The sequence below is a fragment of the Delphinus delphis genome, chromosome X, assembly GCF_949987515.2.
Source record: "Delphinus delphis chromosome X, mDelDel1.2, whole genome shotgun sequence".
Taxonomy (NCBI): domain Eukaryota; kingdom Metazoa; phylum Chordata; class Mammalia; order Artiodactyla; family Delphinidae; genus Delphinus; species Delphinus delphis.
Window position 1 is genome coordinate 95,577,778 of NC_082704.1, and position 19,366 is coordinate 95,597,143.

The following is a 19,366-nucleotide window of genomic DNA, read 5'->3' on the forward strand; positions in this document are numbered from 1 at the left end:
GTCTAGAGGCCAATATGGGGTCATGGGAGGACCAATGACGAGCTTCTCAGGAGCTGTTTGTGATCACAGACCAAACCCAACATGGTGTTTACACTCAACACGTAAACAACATGCAACAAGATGACTGGCCTGGGGGGTGAAATGGCGACCAGTGTGACACATAAATCAGCAAATCAGGCACAAAAAAAGACAATAGATTAATCAAAGAAAAACAGCCTCAAGCTACTGAAAACTGGGAAATAACAGGAAGAGGCATGAATCTGTTATGCAGTTCAATGGCAAAACTACTCTCACAGAAAAAGTCCCATAGAGAGAGCGTCACCGAACTAATCTCCAGAGAGGCACAAAGAAGGCACGGACTAGGAGTTACTTAGGAAGAATAAACACAACTATAGGGGAAATTCTGTCCACACGGTACAATTTGTAGTCTTATAGAAGTGACATTTCAAAATACAGTCTAAAAATACAAGTATTATAATATCCCAGTAGGGCAACACCAATTGATTTAAATAGTACAGGTGCATAAATCCAACATATTGGATAGATGTTTTTTGAATTCCTTCACAACAGTTTGTGTCTTGTTAAATTTTGGCATCTCTGGGACTCAGCATAATACCTGGGAGCAAAGATGCTCCCTAGATTGTTGCTGAATAAAAAAGATATGAAAGCGATCAATCTTCATTAACTCAATGGTGTGTGTGAGGAGTCAGGGTGGAAAGAGAACAGAGAGGTCCTGGTATTTTCATTTAATGAGGTTTGATAGTTTTATTGGACTCTCAGGGAAAGAAGATGATGAAGATAAAGGGAAATAATGGGAAGGCAGTGGTGGGGATCCTTATTTCCTACTGATCATGTTTACATAGAGAGGCTTATTCACTCACTAGAAGGGAAAGTTATGGGAGGAAAAAAAATCTCAGCATCAATCTGCCTCCTCCATCATGATCTGCCATCCAAGGAAAAGCAACATATCTGATCCGTGAATTTGGGTGAAGAAATGAAGCATGAGCAGATGAGCAGACCCTTTTTTTTCTTTCCCGATGTCCTGAATCCAGGATGTATACTTTCTCTTTCTTCTTCATGTGTTGGTTGTTTATTCCTATAGGGAGTCTACAACTGGCTAGGCTGGGGTTAATGCACTTGATTTTGGTGGAAGGTATTAATAAGCCCAAACAAATCCAAAGTCATTTTCCAGTTCACCTTTATATAAAGGTACCTTTTGATCTCCATCTGCTTTATTTCTACATCTATTTCTCAGATGCTTATAAATTCGGATGAGGGAATACAGGGTGTAATTAATGATCACACCTAAAAAAGCCCCATCAAAGTTCAAGCCACAGAGTGAAGTGCTCTAATTTCCACCATAAGGGATTTAAGAGACTACAGGAAGTACAAAATGGCTTAAACAACATGATTCTTTTGAATTCTATATAATGTGTTGAGTAAACTATAATTAAATGACACGCGTAGGTGAAAACAGCTGGTTTGCCTTTGCATAAAGTCTAAAATAGTATTCAGACTTGTGACCAGACTTGTCCCTCCATAAAGAAATAGGTGAGAAGGAAAGGGCGAGCAGAGAGAATTACAGAGTGCATGTAAGTTGGTTACATCTTTGGAATAACAGCAGTGAAAGGAATCCAGTTATTACCAGATGCTTTTAAGGAACTCAGAAAAGAGAGAGGTCAACTGATTTATTAAATATTCAGAGAAAAGACACTAAGACAGAGAAAAACATTAAAGTTGAGAGGGGACTGAACAAACGTACTTCTGTATAGCAAGACATGCTTCAGAACAGAAATAAACGTTCACCAATTAAAATGTCTTTTGCCAAAAAATAGATAGCTTCTCGCGTTCGGTGGTACTGAGCAGAGAAAAAGCTATTTTAGAGAGAATGATGGGAAGAGATAAGCCTGCAAGCCTTCCAAATAGTAATTTTCAATAGTAAGCATTACTTTTCATCATGAAAAGTAATGAAGCAGTAAAATATGAACCATATCAAAAGGTGTATTTTCAAGAGCTATTTGAGAGAGACTGTTTTCCTAACATGCCTTTCAAACCTCTCAAAATGATGTTGGCAGCTTCCTTATAGACCCTGCTTATCTAGGAGGAAGCGGATTTTTTTCAGGTAATAAGATTTAATCAATTTCTATTATCAGAATTATAATTTCTTTAGCTTGCAACCTGACAAGAGTACAATTTAAGCAATTTAAAGTAGCAAGAACATAGTAAGATGAGTCCTGGATACAAGCATTTCTTTACCTTCCTTTCCACTTCATGTCATAGAAGCATCAACATTTTCCCTTCAACAGGATAGATTTCAAATAAAAATCAAGGCTTGAACACTAAACTATTAATATTCACTGAAGCGGACTTCCCTGGTAGTGCAGTGGTTAAGAATCCACCTTCCAATGAAGGAGACATGGGTTCGAGTCCTGGTCCGGGAAGATCCCACATGCCGCAGAACACCTAAGCCTGTGCGTCCCAACTACTAAGCCTGTGCTCTAGAGCCCGTGAGCCACGACTTCTGAGCCAGCAAACCACAACTACTGAAGCCCACGCACCTAGAGCTCGTGCTCTGCAACAAGAGAAACCACCGCAGTGAGAAGCCTGTGCACCACAACAAAGAGTTGCCTCCGCTCGCCACAACTAGAGAAAGCCCGCGTACAGCAACAAAGACCCAATGCAGACATAAATAAATAAATAAATTTATTTATTTTAAAAAAAGAATAAAGAACCCCCCCTTAAAAAAATTCACTGAAGCATAGTAGGATGACACACAAAACAATGGTTTCACTTCAGAAAGAAACTGGACATTCACTGGGGTACAATTATTATAGGTTGGCTGCTTACTAAAATTATTTTCTATTTTAATAAGAAAGCACTTACATTTATTTATCACTGGAAATTGGAAGTTGTATTACACATCTGAATTCTGAGGTTAATCTACACTAATATTCTTATCCCTGGTATGCATAAACAATCAGAATTTTCTTTGAGTATTGTCTATCAGTTGAAGCAAAGAAAGCCAACAGAATTTCATTTAATTAAAGATTACATTTCCTACATTTGTCTAATGTCACTACATGATTCACTAAGGTAAAATCTATATCCAATTTATAATAACTTTTTTGAGATAAATGGAAATGCTTTGTATCAGTCTGATTCCATTATTAATGGATAGTTCTTTGAAATAGAGAATAACTGAAAAGGCACTGAAATGGAAAATTTCCCTCTCCTCATATAAATTTATTTCACTTTTTATAAATTTAAGCAGTTCGTGATTACACTGGCATTTTGCAATGACAAAACTAAAATTCAACCAAAGGGAAAAAATAAGTTAATATAATTAAGAATTAAATATCTCATTGTGCAACCTAGTAACTGCATTACTATCTCCAACTCTCACATACTTCATACTATCTATAACTAGCCAGTAAATAAAAAGAACACAGTTAGGGTGAACTAATATTTTTGGAATTCCAAAGACCTTTTGAAATACATTGGATACATATAACATAGATACTCATTTCATAATTCCATCTCCAGCTTTTCAAATACTGCCTTGCAAATTTTATAGTGAAAGTGTGTAGGGGAGATTATTCTGACATTTTTGTAATTCATTTAAGAAATATTTATTATTTCTAGTTCCTCTTCTACATTTACTCTCAGAATGTTTATTTGCAAATAATAGAACCCCAGTTTGAATAATCTTTTTTGGAAGACACCAAGGGTTTCATGAAGCAAATGGAAGTGTTGATTAAGTGTGATGGAGCCATGTGTATAAGTCAATGAGCAGGCAGAGAAAGGAGACCTGCAAAGAGAGGAGAAAGCAGGCCTGCATAGAAAAGCAGAGAAATAAATATTCCCTAGCTCTACATATTACAGCTTCAGCAAATAAAGATAAACAGGCTAGAATGACAGTAGGGAACAAATGGTGAATGTAATTCAAGATTATTTTATATAGATTGAATCACGTCAAAAACATTTTAGTAGGGCTTCCCTGGTGGCGCAGTGGTTGAGAGTCCGCCTGCCGTTGCAGGGGACACGGGTTCGTGCCCCGGTCCGGGAAGATCCCACATGCCGCGGAGCGGCTAGGCTCGTGAGCCATGGCCACTGAGCCTGCGCGTCCGGAGCCTGTGCTCCGCAACGGGAGAGGCCACAACAGTGAGAGGCCCGCGTACCGCACAAAAACAAAACAAAACAAAAACATTTTAGTAGGTAAAAGTGATCAAATATCATTTCATACGGAATAGATATTTTTATAGGTGAAAAATTGATGGGTATTGGTACTTTTATATGTCGCAAAGTCATTTTTTATTCAGCAAGCAATGTGTAAACACTACTACTGAAAAAAAGAGCAAGAGGATAAAACAGGGTACAAAGTAAAATAGAAGAGAGTGTGATAATAAAGGGAAAGCTGAAACAACTCTGTTTATTGATTGGCCACTTTGTACCGGGCATTATACCTTATGCTAGGGAACCTCTTAGAAAGCTTTTCCCTTGTAAAAGTTTTTGATTTCTACAGGGCTTTAGAAGATAAAGCAATTAGGTTAGGCCTGATGCCAATATGAACAGCTCAGAACCTACTATTTCATCTTTAGGTTTTAAATCTAAAGTATTTTTTAAAACGGTTTTAAAAAATAGTCAGGGGCTTCCCTGGTGGCGCAGTGGTTGAGAGTCCGCCTGCCGATGCAGGGGACACGGGTTCATGCCCCGGTCCGGGAAGATCCCACATGCCGCGGAGCGGCTGGGCCCGTGAGCCTTGGCCGCTGAGCCTGCGCGTCGGAGCCTGTGCTCCTCAACAGGAGAGGCCACAACAGTGAGAGGCCCGCATACCACAAAAAAAAAAAAAAAAAAAAAAATAGTCAGGCCTGGATTCATGCATTATCCCTTCCACTGCTGCATTGTAGGACCCTGGATAAGTCACTAAACTTCTTTTACTTAGATTTCCTCACTTGTAAAATAAAAATACAGGGATACTATGTGCTTCATAGGGTTTCTTTGATGATAAGTTCTATAATAATACAATAAATACAAAACATAAAACACTTAGCACTGTTCTTGGAAGACTAAGCACTTAATAAATAAACTGGCATGGATATCAGAAAGGTTCTAATCTGGGTTTGGGGTATGGTAGAAGGCACAGACAGAGTGACAATACTTTATATCAGATAGGTGGCTGAGAGAACTGGAGAATGGAGGGTGGTGCTCGGTTCACAGCAACAGCGGCTGTGCAGAGCCAGCCAGTTAAACCTGGATCCTCATCTCAGTAGGCGATTTGAGATGTTGACCAGAAACTGACTGGAACTCTATCCTACAGAGTGGGGAGACCAGTCTGATGGTAGGAGAGGGATAGGGGTATGTGTGAATTTCCATGCCCAGAAAACACTTGATGTATAATAGGTCCTCATTAAGTACTTTCGGATGGACTGATGATAGATTTTAACAGTTCACAGCAAATAAAATATGGCAGAGACTGCTAATTGTCTCCCCAATATTTACTTTCTCTCTTTTCCTCTTTTTTCATAATAGAATGTCCCCCAGTTTTATCTGGGTCTGTCAAGAGGCATTTCCCAGCCTCAAGTGCAGCTAGGTGTGCCCATATGACTGAGGTCTCACCAGTGGGATAGAAGTAGAAATCACATATGCATCTTCAGGTCATGGCTTTAAAGGGAACCAGCTTGCTCTTCACTGTGGACATGACTGTAGAACTGATCATGCAGAGGAGGACAACTTAGTGGATGGTGGAGCAACAAGAGAAAAGGAACCTGAATCCCTGATAATCTTGAGGGGCAGAGGCACTGTACTGCCTAAACCATGCACAAGCCCAGGCTTACATGTGAAAGAGAAATACGCCTGTCTTGTTTGTCACTGTTAATTGGTCTTAGTTAAAATAACTGGTTAAATTCCTAACATGTTTCCATCACTCAAGTATGGCCGGAAGTATGAGAGGGTATATATCAAGTTTATTATATCCTAACACCATCTGAGTGGGGCTGAATTGAGTTGAGGGGCTGCTTTCCATATTACTTCAGGAATTTCTTGAACCATTTAAAATGAGCATTTATAACTTAGTAGAAATAGCTGCTATTATAAAATATTAAAAACTATTTTACTATCTCTTGTATATCCTCTCTATACTCTTGTATACTCTCTCTCTCTTCAGTTATACCTCATTTACATTCTCTTATCACTGAAATAATTAGATTAGACACAGAGATGATAGTAGTGAGATTAAAGTAAAAAACTATACATATAAATGAGAAAACTAGAGAAGATATTTTGTTTCTGCAAGGAATTTCATACTTAATTTTGTGGTTAATTTGCTTTTTAAATAATACATAAACATAGATTTCTCCCCTTGATTCTAATAAAACACTGCTATGGAAATTTCCCTTTCAGTGTGAATAGGAGCATTCTACTTTAGTTCATCTGGGAAATAGCTGAAAAATAAAGTTTGCATCATTGAGATTTGATTTTGCCAGACCATAATATTAACTTTTTGAAAAGTCTTATTTAAGGTTCTAAATGTCAGAGGGGTAGTTGTACAAAATATATGTCAATTTATTGATTTATGTCAATTTTTATTGACATAAATTTTATCTAATTTATGTCAATTTTTCTATTTCTTTAAATAAGAAACATTTTATTCAAGGTTCTGCTTCCAAGTTTAAAGCTGAAGCCATGGCTTCAATCTTATTCCTTAAATCAGAAAACGAGAGTAAAGGAAGAAATTAAAGTTGAAGGAAAATGAAAATTACAGTTACTGTAACTTTTTCTTTCCTCACTGATGACAAAATCACAACCTATTTTTATAAATCCACTGATAACCATAATTATTGTCGCTTTGGAGAAAACTACTATGTGAAGAGAACAAACATAAGCGAACACTCACTGGACACTATTTTAATGATATTGTATGTGAAAAATAAATGGGAATGGATTTTCATGCAACTGAGTAATCAGCAACCTGAAATTTAAGGAAAATTGAGTTTTTATTTATTATAATTTTTTATACCCATGACTGTGGTTCTCTTACCTTTGATATCTTCATAAGAATCGTATGATTTTCTTTTTGGAATCACTACAAAGTTTGTCAGATCTAAGATAGGAATTTGTCCCCAAAAATCTCCATCCAATGTGACTTCCACCTCCTCTTCTACCCACTTCCTGGACTGACATTTTATGACAACTACAGGAGAGAAATACTTTCAGTTAATTTGACTATTGGGTTATATGATTGTTCTTGAGATAGAAAAAATGAATTATGTTATGAAAAATAAAAGTTCCTTTGGCATACTTTGACACGTCATTGCATCTGGTATTAACACACATACACTCATCCAGTATCAACATACATTGACATTTTGGAAGCAACATGAATATTAAATAATATGTAAAAATAGCATGACAAGAGATAAATCTAGAAGATACACACCAAAGTATAGAAGATTACATTAGGATGTAGAAATGTGATTCAGGGACTGGATTTTTCAGCTAGCTGTATACTCATTGTGGTAAATACCAAACTTTACTTATATAAAAATACTACAGCAAATACCTTCAAATAATTAAAAAAATAAGTTTATTTTATAATAACACTTATAAAATATATTTTATTAAAGTATCTCCTAAACCAAAAATATTAGTTTATTTACATGCACCTTAAAATTCACTTAAATTAAGTAAAATATTTTGATTTCCATTTGTGAATTGCTTTTAAATTTACAAAATACACTATTTAGTAATTAAAAATTGTAACGAATTATTTAAAGTTAATATTAAAATGTTATTACATATTAATTTAGCATACAGCACTAAAACATTAAATATATAACTTTACATATTTCTATATATATATAATTCCAACATTTTCCTATATAAAGTGCAGAAGTTGTTAATGATCTTGTGAGCAACCAAAATATTATGTCTATATCAACTACTAATTATATAAAGGAATATTAATATATTGGCATTAGCTGTATAATATTATGGGGCCATGTATGCTACAGTCCATATTTAAGAATATTATTTCTCCAAAATATATTAACTGTTATATTTTTATCAGTTCAGATGCACATAGGACATAAATTGAATATGAGATAAAAAGGGAGTCATAATACTAAAAAAGCTTTGAAATGGATTACACTATGCTTTCGTGGCATCAATAATATTGATAATATGTTCATCTGAACAGCAAGATTGGATAATGTCCTCAGATTTATGTGTTTTCACAGTATAGACCACATTTATAGTAAAGAAATATTTAAAATAAATTTATTTTAATTCTTAAATTTACAGGTTAATACTGAACATTTTGGACTTAGAATATGTGAAATGTACAACAAGGGTACAAAGTTAGATGTAAATTAAGTGGGTTGAAATGGCTGAGGAAAATGTACAAGCTTTTCTGGTTATAATTAGCTTCAGTCCTAAAGCATTAAATTGGAAATTAGTGTGATCAAAGTTACAATTAGTATCATGTCATTGGTCTTGTCCTGTAAGTCCTTAGGAAATTACTGCCCTAGCAATGCCAGGATTACTAAACCACAATGGATTCACATTCCATTGTCTTTACACTGTGATAGGGAGTACAGTCCTTTTCTAATTATCTACCCCCAAAGGACAGGAGAAAAAGTGGTTCACAGAGCAACAAAAGTACCCTGGGCTTGAGAATAACCTGGGTTATAGATACATAGAAAAAAAAAGAAACAACAAACATTGATGGTGACACAGTTGAGCAGGGAAAGCAATGGGTTATTTCTGATGTGCTCTTAAGAATGAAGAATGGACTGTACTGAAAGTAAATAATATTTACGTATAAAATCATACCCATCTGTTTCTCAAGGGCATTTGTAGAGAAAAAGAATTACTAGAATAGGTTTTAGACTTTTGGTAAAATGATTTAATAACTAGTACACAGTCTGTTCAGAACACAGATGTTACTACTTGGTTGTGCTAATGTAACACAGGCTATTTACAGAACTCACATTTACTTTAAAAATCTAATAATTATGAAAAGAAGTGACTTGATAGAAAATTTCTATGTTTCTGGAGCATATTTAACCTTTGAAGAAAACTGTGCAAGAAATTTGTATTTTCTCATAGGTTTTATTTTAGACTTTAAAAAATCTGCTTTAAGTCTTTAATCTGGGAAAAAAACAAGCAGTGTCTGGGGTAGACATGAGCAACACTGCTGTTAGAATCCCAACAGAGTAATGTCTAGGCTGTATTACATCACTTTGATCAGAAGACTATTATAAATTTTAAACTGTTCAGCTCTTTGGAAAGTATAAAAACAACTATGTTTTGAAGGAAATTAAAAAAAAGCATTTTGACATGTTTTTGAAGCATTCTGAAGATAATTTAGTATATATGAAATATTTATGTGTTGATAATTTTTTGTTGTTGATAATTTTTTAACTCAAGAGTAAAAATATTTCAAGTAAAACAAATGACATTTATTGTCAAAGGTACTGTTAGTTATGTGGATTTTCACTCCAGTTAAAATTAAACTACACAAGGAAATATATAATCTTGGCCTTCCTTTATAACCAGTGTCTCTGGGGAAATGCTGTTATTCACAAGCAAAACTGACTATTTTCTCTTCTAAGTGTGGTGACATAATTTGTATCAGTAAAGACTAGCTCTTTTTCACTAGCAAAGATTGGTATTGGAGGGAGAAGAAAAATTCAAAATTTCAAGACTTCTTTTAGCTTATCTGTGTTGCTCAAGGTGGAGATCAAAAATAGATATCCCTTTGCTGTGCAATTCAGTGATTCTTAGTTATGAAAAACTATGCCTAGAGCCTGGTAAGAGGCTGGGATACTAAATTTCACCTTATGGTTATCTAAGAGGAGTTGTGATTCTTACGCTGACCCTGGGAACAAAACGGGAAAATAAAAGTATGCAGAAGAAGTAAGAAGAGTGTTGGGGACAGAGAACATACAGAAACTTGAGAGAAGCCTGGAGTATGTGGAGAAAAAAAAGGGTCATTGAGGGAAAAAAAGGCATTTTAAGAGTAGGGATTTTACGTTGCATGTGTGGTGGCCAAGCCCACCTCCCTAAAATCTGTAGTACATTCTGACTGGTTTTTGGAGAACACCATAAAAGTTTTGTATCTGGGACAACTAATAGAGGAATCATTGCCCCCATGAGTTACACAGAAGCTAGAATATGGTGATTAAATGTGATCCAAGAACCCCAGTACCCAGGAATCTTACAGATCTAGCACAGGGCTCTGAGCATATCAAAGAATATGAAATAAAGGGGTCTGAATTTAATGTTATTTCAATCTTAGTTGATTTGTAGGTTTTACCAACAAGGAAGACAACAGGAAATGGTATGGTTTTGTGGAAAGATCATTGGACTTATTGTTAAGAGACAAGATTCAGTCCTAGCATTTCCACCAATAGGGCTAGGTCACTTTACAACCTACTTTCTCTGGACCTGGATTTTCTTACTTGTACAAAGAAGAGATGGGATTAGAAGGCCTCTAAGATACCTAAAATCCTGGTGTTCTCTGACTCTAAGATATACCTACCTTGGGGGAATTTAGGATGTGGTGCCTGTGGGAATCCAAGAATAGGGTATATCCAGCATATTCCTGGGATTTCTTCACTGTCTATCCCCAAAGCTCTAATTAGAAATTAAATTATTAAGAGTGAACAAAAGCATAAACACTTTCAATATTAGCATGAAATGACATATTTTTTAGTAACCTAATGGTGTTTTAGCAAAGCTTGTGAATTTAAACTTTGGCAGAGAAAAACTAAGTATGAAATACAAAACATTTTCTGCAAATGTTGATTTTATAACCATTTCAAACCAAACCCTGGTAAACTGTCACAAAGAAAAATGTAATACAACCATTGTAAGATGCAAGTTAAAACTGAAGAACTTTTTTCTCTACATTCAAAGGTTAGTACAGCAGTTGGCCCTCCATATCTGTGGGTTCCGAATCCACAGATTCAACCAACTGTGAAATTAAAATATTAAAAAAAAAAAAAAAAGAAATTCCAGAAAGTTCCAAAAAGCAAAACTTGTATTTACATAGCATTTACATTATATTAGGAATTATAAGTAATGTAGAGGTGATTTAAAGTATATGGGAGGATGTGCATAGGTTATATGCAAATACTATGCCATTTTATATAATGGACTTGAGCAACCATGGATATTGGTATCTGCAGGGGTCCTGGAATCGATACCCCATGGATTCTGAGGGATGACTGTATTGGTATTTACTGATGTGACTAAACTGATTAATCAGAAGTAATACAGTTTCCATATTATGTTCTAAACTGGATGGGCAAAGCACAAAACACAAAAAATACCATTAAGTACAGGACTTCAGAAAGTTATCAGTAATTTACTTTTGGAGGCTACCAGTTAAAAGAAAAAGGGCATTTGTAAAATTATTCTACGTCCATCATACACCATCAGGAGAAAAGCAATACTAGAAAATGATTCTGGTCGTTGTTGAAAACAGGCTTTTCTTATGAAAAATGGAACATAAGACACGACAGGCAGGACCAGCTTCATGGGCATGTGACGTATGCAAGAACTCCACACTTGGAATTGCTCATGTTTGTTTAATGTCTTGAAATTCTTAATACTTTTTGAACAAGGGCCTCCTCATTTTCATTTTACCCAGATCACGTCGGCAGGCTTGATTGCAGGAGTGGTAAAAAGCATGGGAGAATGGACTCTGAGCCCACAGGAAAGAATTTTCTGAATGTGAAGAAGAAATATGCACATATAGGACAAAGTAAGAATTTCTTTTTAATTAATAAAGTTTCTAGACAAGTATTTAATGAAAATTATAAAAGCAGAGAAAACATTTAAATTTTGCATCATCACTGGAATCTGCTTAAATTTCAGCGAAGCAAAGAGGGGACAAGTAACCTGCATTCTGGCAACGACAGCACACCCTAGTCATGGCAGTATCTCATCAGGACGCCATATACCTGGCACAGTGCCATCACTTGGTGAACACGAGCATCAGAAGTCCTATGCTTTGCCCAGACAAGCTGTTCCAGGTTGTTCTCTAGATACAGACTCAAAAAGGAGTCCCTTTGCATGTATCTGACTATGATTCACTGATACGATACTTAGATTGACTTGTTCCTCACTCTGAACTTCAAATCAGCAACGATATATACAACCCCGTATATCAAATATATTTTCCCCCTCTGACCATGTAAATTTGAACACTTCATGAACTTCACATTGCATAACATATAAAAGAAACCGATCATATCAATGCCAGTCAAAATGAAATCATGTTCCTTCAATGTGCTATGTAAATGTTACCTTTTCACCTCTGTGTGCAATTCTTTAAAATTGTCAACAGGCCACCTTTCTCCACTTGCCTTCTTCATTTGAACAATGACCATTGTTTTTTGTAATTTCATAACCTGGGGCACAAATAACACCTGGATATCTAGTCCCTTTAGGAGGCAATGCAATTCCTGTAAAAAAGAAAAACACACACACAAAAATAAGTTTTAATGTGGTAAACGTTTTTAGAATATAATTTTAACCACAGAAAGTAACCTCTCCTTACTGATGACCTAAATTTTTTAAAATCACTCCTGAACAAAAAATACATTATGCTAAATTATAAGTGCACTTCACTGGCTTCACTAATTTTCCTCAAATGTCACCAAAATTCTTTAAAAAACACATTTTATCCTGAGCCAAGGAGGTTCTCCTGAAGAGGCTGGAAGAATTGAAGAAATGTTGATAGTGATGGCTTGAGTTTCCCAGAGTGATAAAAAAAACCCCATAAAACCCATGGATCTTTTCAAGTCTTACCACATTTTGCATAAGGCAAAGTACAGCAATTTCTGACCCTTTCATTTCTTTGCATATTTTTGTTCTAGACCATAACAGCTCCATGTTTCTGCTTGGAGCCCCAGAATTGCTACCAGTAAACTGTTCATTTCTTTAACTGATTCACGAAGGAAGCCAAAGCTTATTTGTGAAAGAAAGGGGCATCCACTTCAAGTTGTAAAAATCAGAAGACAGAAAAACAGACAGCAATTTCTTGTGTTCTAGTGAATTCGAATTTTTCAACCTTTGCTTTGAATAAGTACCACCTGCGAAAAACTTGTTAGACATGGAGCTTGCTAAGGCCCAACTACAGAGATTCTGATTTGTTCAGTCTGGGCTGGGACCTCAAAGCTGCGTACTTAAGTAGCAGCTCATGAGATCCAGAAGCAGGTGATCATGAGACCATACTTAGAAAAAAACCCTCTATCTACTGGACGAGTAGTGAGCTTCTAGCCATTTGTAACAGTGAAGATTTCCAAGTGATCGGTGTCTTCCTTTATTTTGAAGAGTAACACTCTTTACAAGAAAATGGGATTACTGACTATATTTTAAAAATTCTTTGTTATAAGATTGATGATATTCAAAGTCATTTTGTCTCAGATGAGAATACTGTACTAAACTATTAAGAACATCAAGAAAGAAAATAGAAAATGGCCCCTCTGCAAAATATCCCAACTCAAAATTCTTATAAATTTTCAAATTTTAAAGTTTATTCCTTCAGGAAATGAAAATTTTCTAAGGTGTACTGTCATACTTAACAATAACTAGTAATTAATATGATTACGAGTTAATATTTATTCACTACTGATTCTATGCCAGGCTCTGTGCTAAGTATTTTTCACACAATTATCTCATTTCATTCTCAGAAAATCACCATAAACAAGTGTTATTATGTTTCTCATTTTAGAGATGGAGATACTGAGACAATTTGGTTAAACAACTTGCCCAACGTCCCAATGAAAGATCATGTTGTTTACTAAGATATCTGAAAAATTTCTATCTTCAATTTTGCCTTTATGAGTTCTGTATTTTCAATGAATCACTGCATTCAAATAAGTAAAAACAGCAAGAGCCAGAATAAAATAGGATAAAGAGCTGGAATATGATAAAAAAAAAAAAGCAGAGCTGAGTCAAATAAACCATACATTGCATCTCCAAGGAAAAGTTTAGAAATGATCATTTACCCTTACAAAAGTATATTACCACTAAAAATAGATTATATTATAACTAAAAATAAACCCAGACATTTAGATGGTGTAAGGAGTCAAGACAAAGATACAAAAGGGTACTTCATTGCTAACATCATGCTTTCTTATAATATTTGAAATGAAAGATAATGCTATAACCAATAAGCTCATTTAATTAAAAATCTAGCAGGCTATTTGTGGCTGTAACTTTTTACCAGTCTACAAATAGAACTATAGTTCCCTATTGAATTCACCATACATTTCTTTAACTACTATTACATGCTTAAATAGTAAGTCACTGCAATGTTAATAAACTTCCAAGAAATCACTGAAACTTAGCAATGAAAAGAACTTTGAGAATTTATCAAATTCATTTCATGTCTCACAAATATTTTATATTTTCTGTGGTTTTCCCATCGTCCTTTGCAACACTTTGAGTAGAGACAGAAAAGTCGTCCACACTTCTATCTTATAAAGAATCTAACCTATGTTTTCTTCTAATATCTATATATTTTCATCCTTATAGTTAAATACTCAATCCACTTGTAATTTATCCATATGTAAGGAATGAAGAATGTATCCAATGTTGTTGATTTTCTATATGAGACTAATTATCCAAAAACCACTTATTTAAAAGTTCAATGATTTGAAATGCCACCCACACGGCATTTCCTTATATATTTTGGTCTTTTTCTGGAGTCCCTAGATTCCTCTTCATGTGTAAGTACCACACTGTTTTAATTATAGATGCTTTATTTTCTACTAGAACTGTCTCCTCCCCCAGCTCATTTTTTTAAAATAATTTTTCTAAATTTGGAATGAACAGTTAGCTCCAAGAAGGGGATGGCCTGGCAAACAGTTCTTTTAATGGGATTGCCCCACATTTACGCTTTAGGGATCACTGACATTTTTGTCCATTCACGATCTATTCAAGAGCAAGGATATGGCCTTTATTTTTCTCACTTGAGCATTATATTAGGTGCTTCTAGGTTCTTGGAATAGGTTTTCAGCCAGTGTTAGTGTTCAGTGTTGCTGGAGGCTCATTTCAGCATCTTCATATGTGTTTAGCAGGAAGCTGGGAGAAACCACATCAGTTGTTTCTATCTTCTGACTGGGAAATGTAGCTAGTGTGATGATTACTAAATCTATTAGGTTAAACAATCTAGTAAAACATATTCTAAACTCAAAACATTTTCTAAGCTTATCTTTTTCTGTTTTACTCCATTTCCATATAGTAACTACACAAAGTAACTACAGATGTATTTACTTTTTTCTATTACAGTTACCATTCGGGGATTCAAAATGCTAATAAGTATCTAGGGGGAAATATGCACATTTTATTTTACATAATTGATTTTAGGTACTTATATAGTTTATGAGAGAAGTATACATTATTTATATAATTTTGAGACCTGATAATACGTCATGTTTAGCATCTGAGAAATATTAAAAAGAGTGGCATTCAATGTATTATTATTATTGTTATTTTGCTTTTGAAATCTGCTATGGCCTAGCTGCACTTAATATTCAAATTTTATTCAGTGTATTCTAATACTGCTATTTTGACTGCTCTTTTGATCAAATGTAATAGAAATATTTATGCACTGATCTCCAATTTGAAATATAGAAATTGTACAATACTTTAATGGAATGAGGTTACTTGCCTTCTTAGAAGAAAATCTTCTCAAGAGCATAAAGTGAGCATAATACTCATTTTAGTAATGAAAATATTTCATTTGGAGAGATTAATTTTTAATCACTTTAGTGGTATTACACTACTGCTCCCCACAGCATAATTTCTAATTTTTAGCATGGAATTAGAAATAGCCCATGTCAGGAAATCAAAGAGATACTTAAACATTCTAGCTCCCTAAGTGATGCTATTATTTTTGTTATAGTGGTTTCTTTAATTAATTTATTTATATTTTTGTCAAATGTCTATTTGTTTGTTTTAACTGAAGTACAGTTGATTTACAATATTGTGTTTCAGGTGTATACCAAAGTGATTCAGTTATACGTATATATGTGTATATATCTATATTCTTTTCTTTGATTCTATCCCATTAGTTTATTACAACATATTGATTATAGTTCCCTGTGTTATACAGTAGGACCTTGTTGTTTATCTGTTTAATATATGGTAGTTTGCATCTGTTAATCCCCTACTCCCAATTTATCCCTCCTCCATCTTCCCCTTGGTAACCATAAGTTTGTTTTCTATGTCTGTGAGTGTCTTTCTGTTTTGTAAATAAGTTCATTTGTACTATTTTTTTTAGATTCCACATATAAGTGATATCATATAATATCTGTCCTTCTCTGTCTGACTTACTTCACTTAGTACGAGAATCTTTAGGTCCATCCATGTTGCTGCTATAGTGGTTTATCTTCAATAAGAAAGCAAGCTTTTATTTCTAAAACATCAAGTCATCAAGAATGTGACTTTTCATCAACCACTTTCACACATGAAATGTGTGCACTTTCTACTTGAATACTTTATATTTTCAATAACTGATTTAATAATCTTTAAATTATCACTAAAAAATAGAACAGAATTGTTAATGTGGTAGTTTGGAGAAGAGTCCTTTCATTGGTTCTTTAGAGATATTATAGGCTGAATTATGCCCCCCTCCCCAACTCATATGTTGAAGTTCTAATTGCCAGTGTCTCAAAAGTGACTGTATTTGAAGTTGGGGACCTTTAAAGAGGTGGTTAAGTTAAAATAAGACTGTTAAGGTAGGCTCTAATCCAGTCTGACTGGTGTCCTTATAAAAAAAGGAAATTGTGACACCAACACAGACACCAAGGATGCCCACATACAAAGGAAAGACCATGTGAGGGCACAGTGAGAAGGCAGCCAGCTACAAGCCCAATAGAGACACCTTAGAAGAAATCAAATATCTTGGTCCCTTGATTTTGAACTTCCAGCCCCCAGAACTGTGAAAAAATAAATTTATTTTGTTTAATCCACCCAGACTGGTATTTTATTATTGCAGCCCTAGCAAACTGATACATGAAATTATCTTTCCTTCTATGTTATCTCAGAGGCTGAGGCATGGGATGCCACTGAACTTGCTTAGAGACTTTCTAATTCCAGGCTCTCAAAACAGGACAGATAGAGAAATTTGACTCTGACTGCCATTTGGCTGCTATGATCATGGAAAAGCTAGGGATGAAGCAGTATTCCCATCCAACCTGTATCTTGCTGACTGAGGTGCATGTATTGAATGGAAGCATCTATTGAAGAACAAGAAGGGCATTTCAGGGATGGAATTTTCTTCATGAAGGATTAGAGACTGCTGCTGCTTTACTCCTCCATCTTTTATAGAGCGAGCTAATGTCTGAGATTTAATAAAGAACTTGTCCAAAGAAGACACCATTAAAAGGACTAGTGTACAAAAAGTGAGCACTAAGTAGAAGGTCACATTTACTCGTATAGGTCATTGGGGAATAGATACAAATCCATGCTTCTTAGAAAAAAATGTTCAGTTTGAGACATATAATGCTTTTAAAGTAGATATTTGGGATTATTCAACACAAATATGATTGCTAAGGTAAGTTTTACATCATGAACTAAGCACCTGTAAGTTAAAGTTTTATGTTTGCTTTTTTAAAAATCTAAGAATACATTAGCAAAAAATAAACAAATAAAACTTAAAGGAAATACTGATTCCAATGTAAACATTCCACTGCTGGGTCAAAAATGAGTGAAAAGTCCACTATCAGAGCCTCCTGACCAGAGACACAGTAAAGGACAGAGTTTTCTGTTATTGAAGGCCTTCAAGCACATGCTAATAACCACTGACAGTGATGACCAAGAGAAGGGTTTTGAGCTTTACATTAATATTTAGAATATCTTAATGTGCCTTCCAGTCTTAATATTCTATGGTAACATTTTTCCTTATAAATAGAAAAGATAACTAAGGTTTTAAAAATTAATGTCAGGAAATTGAATATTTTCTTGGAAAGTAATTTTAATTTCAATTAAAATAATATCCCTTATTGATCAATTACCATATCTTCCTTGTTCTCTGCACTGCTAAGTTGTGTGTGTATGTATGTAAAATCTCTCTCTTCACCTGCAGGAATACTCTATGATATAATGTCAAGCATTTGAGATTTACAAATTTAAATCTATGCTCTGATATTCATTAGTTCTGGGAAACTGGGAAAGTTATTTAAATTTCTAAGTGAGATTTTCCTCATATGAAAAAGGAAGCATATATACATATATATATATATATATATATATGAATATAATATACATACCAAGATTTTGCTATGGCAAAGGTACTATTTCAGATCCATCCAGATAATTCCATTTTGTACAGTATACATCGATTGTACACTGTTTTATTCTTTCACTTATTCATTCAGAAAATACTCTGTGCCATGCATTGTAATAAGGGATAAAATAGTGAAGAAAATAAATTCCTTGCTTTTCTGGATCATGCATTCCAGAATGTGTTGGGGGTGAGAAGTCAAACAATAAATAAAATGTATTATATGTATGGTGTTGTTAAGTAAAACAATAAAGAGTTAGAGAGTGATGTGGATGTTAATATAGGGTGGTCCAGGAAGGCCTCTCTGATAGGTGTCATTTGAGCAAAGCACCTAAGGAAGTCTGAGAAGCCTTGTAGACATCCATGGGGGGAATACTAAGATAGCAGGTGGCTATATGTGTCTGAATTTAAGGGGAAATTGAGGCTGGGGCTATCAATTTAAAAGTTGTTTGAATTCACTTGTGACTGAATGAGAGCTCATCAGGAACAAGTATGGACAGAAATGAAAAGAGAAGACAGCACCTTGGGCCTCTGGGAATTCAGGGGATAGGAACAGGGGAGAAAATGCAAAAAAGACTGAGGAGGCCTTACTAGAGAGATAGAAGGAGAATCAAGGGAGAATTGAATCCTGGAGGCCAATTGTTTCCAAAATGGTGAGAGATCAACTGTATCAAGTAGAGCTCATGAGCAAGATGAGGATGCACATAGACGATTAGATCTGGCAGTGTTATGTTACTGATGAACTTCAAAAGAGCAGAATCGGGCTTCCCTGGTGGCGCAGTGGTTGAGAGTCCGCCTGCTGATGCAGGGGACATGGGTTCGTGCCCTGGTCCGGGAAGGTCCCACATGCCGCGGAGCGGCTCGGCCCGTGAGCCATGGCAGCTGAGCCTGCACGTCCGGAGCCTGTGCTCCGCAACGGGAGAGGCCACAACAGTGAGAGGTCCGTGTACCACCAAAAAAAAAAAAAAAAAAAAAAAGCAGAATCATCTGTAGACTGATGGGGAATAAAGTAAGATTAGCTTTTGCAATAACTTATAAGGGAAAATAATCTGAAAAAGAATCTAT

General features: G+C 35.1%; 1 protein-coding gene across 1 annotated transcript in view; it reads right to left on the bottom strand.

The window, feature by feature from the left end:
• The window catches only part of CFAP47 (cilia and flagella associated protein 47), a 505,984-nt gene that overhangs the window by 26,387 nt on the left and 460,231 nt on the right, over positions 1 to 19,366 (bottom strand). The window contains 4 exon segments of the mRNA XM_069540349.1: positions 7,037 to 7,189; positions 10,541 to 10,635; positions 12,313 to 12,447; positions 12,449 to 12,470. Coding sequence (XP_069396450.1) covers positions 7,037 to 7,189; positions 10,541 to 10,635; positions 12,313 to 12,447; positions 12,449 to 12,470 — 405 coding nt within the window.